The sequence below is a fragment of the Rutidosis leptorrhynchoides genome, chromosome 2 (genome assembly GCF_046630445.1).
Source record: "Rutidosis leptorrhynchoides isolate AG116_Rl617_1_P2 chromosome 2, CSIRO_AGI_Rlap_v1, whole genome shotgun sequence".
NCBI classification, from domain to species: Eukaryota; Viridiplantae; Streptophyta; class Magnoliopsida; order Asterales; family Asteraceae; genus Rutidosis; species Rutidosis leptorrhynchoides.
Window position 1 is genome coordinate 378,979,685 of NC_092334.1, and position 4,457 is coordinate 378,984,141.

The 4,457-nt window shown below is 32.4% G+C and overlaps 1 protein-coding gene across 1 annotated transcript; it reads left to right on the plus strand.

Moving 5' to 3' along the window:
• Positions 1-2,125: 2,125 nt before the first annotated feature.
• On the plus strand, positions 2,126-4,172 carry LOC139889021 (GDSL esterase/lipase At5g37690-like). Its single transcript, XM_071871996.1, has 5 exons — positions 2,126-2,387; positions 2,489-2,640; positions 2,864-3,097; positions 3,399-3,648; positions 3,949-4,172. Exons 1-5 carry the CDS (start codon positions 2,126-2,128, stop codon positions 4,170-4,172), a joined length of 1,122 nt encoding a protein of 373 aa, XP_071728097.1.
• The last annotated feature ends 285 nt before the right edge of the window (positions 4,173-4,457 follow it).

Sequence of the window (4,457 nt, forward strand, 5' to 3'; positions counted from 1 at the left end):
AGAAAGATTGTCTACATCTCACCTCCCTCATACACCACTTATGTGGTATTGGGTTTTGTTGTTGTTGTGATTTGACTTTTGTTTTATCAATATTAATTGATAAAAAAATAAATATGGAAATACATCACTTTAAAATTGCGTAATCTGTTACATTAAAATTTTAAACATATGATAATTTTACATTGTTATAATTTGGTCCTTTTTTGTATCAATATTAATTGTTAAAGATTATAATCATCGATATACATTTATATAAATTAAGAACTGATATGATAGATACGATCATATGTATTATTTTTTTGAACATTTTAAAATTTTAAAGTGTTACTATTTGATCAGTTGAATATGTGTAATCTTTTATTTCAGAATGTGATCACTTCTAAATGGGTTGTCGTGTATATAAAAATGTGAAGAGAGGTAATTAGATAATATTCAATTTCGTGTTAGATATTTCATTATTAATCGATCTAAATTTGAGATGTATATTTACGACTAAAAATTGAGATGTATTGGAGTATTATCGTTTAGGAAGTGATGTGCTAAATAATATTTTATGAATAATTACAATACAATTTACTAAAAATATCATAATTGATAAAGATTACTACCTTCCTCTACTAACTTTAATGGATATCAAATTTCAAATTTCAAAGTTTTAAGGATTGCTAATCATATCGTAGTTAATAAGGATAACTTAAAGTACATTAATGGTCATAAAGGGTCTCATTTATTTGAAATTTGAAAACAGTCCGTCATTTCATTGTATTATAAGGGTATTTTTGTAATCAACTAATTCAAGGCCTAGATTATGAGGTCATAATCAAGATTATGAGGTCATAATCAAGATTAGGAAAGAATCAATGGTCTAGATCATTGATGGAGAATTGAATGGATGGCTATAATTAGTGGTGTCTACTTCAAATGACCTATTTTACTCTTTTTTATTATATTTAAAAAGGGATTTTTTGTGCAACTCGTAGACTTAAAAAAACATGGTTCTTAGTGCTGCATACGTGATTAAGTCATTTTGTAGACATAAAAAACATACACTCTTCACTATTAAGCATACAAATATTTATGTCACATCTTCTTTACATACATAATTCGTAGATTTTCAGACAAAAACATTATAAAAAACAAAGATTTTCAGACAAAAACATCATAAAAAACAAACAACACATTAGTTCCTCTGTTTCTACATATTAGTTCCTCTGTTTCTACATAATATTCTTTTTAGCTTTTAGACCAAGGTTGCAAAAGACGTGAGACGGGGTCGAGACGGTCGGGTCCTAAAAAGGTCGAGACGTTCGAGACGTGGTCGAGACGGGGGTCGAGACGGACGTTGACCAAAGTTGACTTTTAAATATATAAGTATATAAATGTATATATGTGTACATATTTTAAAGCCAAAAACTTTAATTAACTAATTTATACTCATACTTACTATCACCGTTAATATAATGCAGAAAATTCAAACTATAATTCGACAAATTTGACCGATTTTACCGACTTTCTGGCTTTTTCGAATTTTGAGAGACTTTGACCTGATTTTTTTCAACTTTGACCCGAATTTTGGCCGTTGACTGTCATATTAGACGGTTTTTTTCGAGACAGGATGGGCTAGTCACCAAACCGTCGCAACGGACGTCGAGACGGCTCGAGACGGGGTGTTTTGCAACAGTGTTTTAGACCATACCCTTCAAGTATTTTTGGTTTGGCCAATATACTCAATCACCTCATCAATTTGAATTTTCTGATCGAATATTCTTGTTCAACACTATGCCTATTCATCGTTACTGTTTGTTCCATGTTAATTTTCTCAAGCTGGTTAACTTTTGTTTGTTATGAATGGTACTACTATATGTTCTTTAAATCGAGCCGTCAGTTTGTGGTTCTAAAGAACATTATTATCATGGTAATCTACGTATTCGATGAATGATCGAAGCAAAGATAAAAAACTGTGAAAATTACTAAGGTGTAGCTCAAGGTATTTTAAAACAAAGCAGGATCAATGATCCATTTTTTGTCCTGTATATTTGTCTATTTTTATGATATTTTGTTATAAAACTTGAACTTCATTAGCATTAATCTACGGACTTCAATAACTAACAACTAATTGCAAATAATGGCCACTACAACCATAATGTTAAAGCTCATTGTGTTATATGTGGCCATTAATGTAGTATCTATGACGATAGTAACCGCTGAAAAAGGTAAGGTTGGTGCACCCATGTTTATATTTGGGGATTCAACCATGGATGTTGGGACAAACAACTATCTACCGAACTCCACCTCTAGAGCCGATCATCCTTACAATGGCATCGATTTTGCTGACTCTAAACCGACCGGAAGGTTTAGTAATGGAAAAAATGCGGCTGATCAGCTCGGTATGATTCATGTGATCATGTGGTTTACACGAATTTTATATAAATGTTAAATGTTTCAACCATTTTCGTTATCTGCAAAGAATTTATTTTTACTTATGCAGCAAAGCTGTTGGGCAACTACAAAGCTAGCCCACCACCGTTCCTCTCATTTCTCAAACAAAACCAGACATATTTCAACCGTACTATACTTCGAGGAGCCAACTTCGCTTCAGGAGGATCTGGCGTTTTTAACCAAACGGGCTCAGCATTATTTGTCAGTTTACAAATCTTTTTAAGTAGAACTACATATTACAAGTCGTTATATTTAACTTTGACTATATATATATATATATATATATATATATATATATATATATATATATATATATATATATATATATATATATATATATATGTGTGTGTGTGTGTGTGTGTGTGTGTGTGTGTGTGTGTGTGTGTGTGTGGGCATTAAACTCATGGACATTTTGTTTATACAGAAACAAGTGATATCCATGGAGGATCAAATCAAACAATTTGCCACATATCGTAGTAATATCACTCAACTGTTAGGTTCACAAAAGGCTGTTGATGCTCTGCTTCGAAAATCCATTTATATTATCAGTGTTGGAGGCAACGATCTTGTTGAATATGCAATGTTTCACAGGGGTCAAATTGGAGATCCCAAACAACTGATCTTTAATCTCACTAAAGTCTACTCTATACACTTAACGGTTTGTACAAATAGCATTTATACATCTTGTTTCATTAAACTATGATATTGTGATATCTCGTTTCATCACAAGATAGCTCAGTGGTTGGGGTCTGAGTTCCTTGCAAGAGTTTCAGGTTCGAAATATGTTTAGGAAGAATATTTAATGGTGCCTAGGATAGGGTTGGAAACTGCCACTTATTAATAATGTTGGGATGCGTACATCAGAGTTGGATTATTCGTCTTCCCGGGTAGCCTAAACAAGGAAAAACCTTCAACCTAGCTTTATACAAGTCGTATAAACAAAATCATTTTTTGTGCAGAATCTGTACAATTTAGGCGCAAGAAAGTTTGGGATAATTGGTGTACCACCAATTGGCTGTTGTCCAGCTTCACGTGGATTTAACGCTACTGGTGGTTGTTATGAAGCTATGAACGATAATGCAAGATCGTTTTATAAGTCATTGGCAACTCTGTTATCTGATTCCGCATTAATGTACAAAGACTTCAAGTACTCTCTTGGAAATAGCTACGAAATGGCCATGAATGTTATTGACAACCCACGTGGAAACCGTAAGTTTATTATAATCATCTGTTAGTTCATCAAAAGATCTAATAAAGATTAAAGATATTTGGTTAAAACAACCTAGCATTGAAATTGTAGTAATGTGATTTGGTTATACAACCTTGCCTTAGGCCGTGTTTGTTTGGAGTGTTCATTTAAACTTATTATCCGACAAATTATTGTTATTCATAACCAAGTTCACTCAGTACTTTTGAATCATTCAAATTTTGAACCATTCAGATATCATTCGTCACTTAATCAACCAGTTTTATCAAATCCAAGTTAACTTTATTAGTGTATTGATATAGGGTTCAAAGAAGTGAAGACAGCATGTTGTGGATCAGGAAATTTCAAAGGGGAAGGTGATTGTGTAACGGGAGCGAGTCTTTGTAATAATAGAGATGATTATTTGTTCTGGGATAAGGTTCATCCAACTCAAAAGGTGTCTCAACTTGCAGCTCTAACACTTGTTTACGGTGAAGGGAGCGAATACGTGACACCTATGAATTTCAGTAGTTTGGCTATGACTTGATATCATGGTTTTCGTTATTGAACTTCTGTAAGTGTGTCTGAAAGTTTTGACACAGAAATAAACAAGAATAAAATGTCACGACCCTACTTTTTCCGTTATTTTTTACCGTTTATTATTTAACGTCCATTAATTGTTATTCGTGCCACGTCATTTCTGTGACCTATATTATTTTTTTTGTAATAATATGTTAATTATTATGTGTTATATGAATATTTGTATTCGTATTAATGTGTTATATGAATATTTGTATTCGTATTTTAAAACGTGCGTTTCTACATGTCGTGA